Source organism: Arachis ipaensis, chromosome B01 (assembly GCF_000816755.2).
Source record: "Arachis ipaensis cultivar K30076 chromosome B01, Araip1.1, whole genome shotgun sequence".
Classification (NCBI taxonomy): Eukaryota; Viridiplantae; Streptophyta; class Magnoliopsida; order Fabales; family Fabaceae; genus Arachis; species Arachis ipaensis.
Genome location: NC_029785.2, coordinates 12058358 through 12060032, shown reverse-complemented (window position 1 = coordinate 12060032; position 1675 = coordinate 12058358). Strand labels below are relative to the sequence as shown.

Sequence of the window (1675 nt, the reverse complement as noted above, 5' to 3'; positions counted from 1 at the left end):
TGACTAATAATTCACAAAACATGAAATCGTTTCTTCACCAATTGCTACAATTGACGATAGATAGATAAGCTAATTATTTTTCTAAAAGAGGAGTACTTTTTCTTGAATAAGTGCTGCAATTAATCATTTGCACATAGATAATATGAAAATAATTCTTCGAAAAAAGTTCCTCTTTAAAGGAAAAATGATTAAATTTCACTATGCAAAACAAATACAATGACTTTTAATTCATCTATGCAATGTGTTATACTATATATTCTTTGGCAAAATTAATAATGACTAAGAATATGAAAATGTATCTTGAATAACTCAAACAATACTAAATAAAAATATTTTGGATGAAAAGCTAATTGAATTCAAATATAAATTTTTACAGCAAAATGTATTTTAAGTTGATGAATTGTTTACAACTCTAACTAAAAGTTGTTACCATAACATAAAAGATAAATCTAACTAAAAGTACACTTTGGAGTTGTTCGTCCTATGGAAATACTACATATTCAGATATTCTACATCATGGATAATATTTTCTTTTTCTGGTTTTATTCATATTTTTGTAATACCAAAATAAATTCGACCCGCTGAGAAAATCCAGAGATATTTCGAAGAAATTGAATTACAGGCAAGCTACGTTAAAAACGAGAAATAGAAGATGGCTTCGTCACATAGTTAGCCCAAAAATTAATCAACCAGGAAATCAAAATTAACCATGAAACCGTCATCGCTACATTATTGTCTAACCAAAAATAAAATAAAATAGTTACAAAAGGTAATCTAATTCCAGCAACCCTACACTCGAGGAGAGAACTATGACTATGCTACAATCAACAGCTTCTATGAATCAAGCTAATCTTATCTGGGTTAAAAAAGCTCATGTACATTCTGAACAATCTTCACTCTCACCTAAATTTGCTAAATCTATTTCTTCCTTGAAATTTGAAAACATTAGCAGGCTTTACACAACTTTACATAAAATCACAGTGAATATATTATGATACAGTCTACTCACCCAGCTTGGCGCTCTTTCTTCTCAAACCAGTGAGCCAAGGGATTCTTTTGATATATAACCTGTAGTTAGGATTTCTCTGATTGTTTAGATAGCTCTTTATCAGCAAAGTGTAGAAGTCTTCTTAATCTTAGAACCATGTCACAGTGGAATGGAAGTGCCGTTCGTCGTTCCAAGTATGTGGGGCTCACAGTCATCCACGACAAGGCATGAAGCTCGGCTGCAAGAGACTCCAAAACCAAGTGGGTCTCAATTTCGAAATCTTTCGCTTCCCAACTTGGAATCCTGCCACCTTGCTTGTTAATTCCTCGGAGAATCTTCTCTTGGGGGATATTAGTACCTCCATAGTAATCAATGAGGCTCACTGAAAGTACTGAAGGCCACTCTTCTTTCAGGTTGCTTCTATAGTCCTTCCTCATGGAAGGTACTGCTTTTGAAACGACAAACCCGGTGGAGAGTGGAAGAGCAGATCCTTTGCTGTGAAGCAGATGAGCTAATGGTGGAGATTCTGCAGTGAGACACGTCGGTAGTTGAAGAGTTGTCGGAGGGAGGAACCGCATACTGGGAGAAGGAATCAGAATGTACGCAGAAGATGCTGAGCCAAGAGACTTCACTGGCGTGAAACCTTCTATATAACCTAAAATAAACATCACACACATCTTTTAGTTG

The 1675-nt window shown here is 34.9% G+C and overlaps 1 protein-coding gene across 1 annotated transcript in view; it reads right to left on the bottom strand.

Annotated features, from left to right (window-relative positions):
- LOC107625207 (mediator of RNA polymerase II transcription subunit 13) overlaps positions 682-1675 on the bottom strand; it is a 15522-nt gene continuing 14528 nt past the window's right edge. The window contains exon 22 of the mRNA XM_016327790.2: positions 682-1643. Coding sequence (XP_016183276.1) covers positions 1075-1643 — 569 coding nt within the window. The 3' untranslated portion in view covers positions 682-1074. The remainder of the gene's footprint in view (positions 1644-1675) is intronic.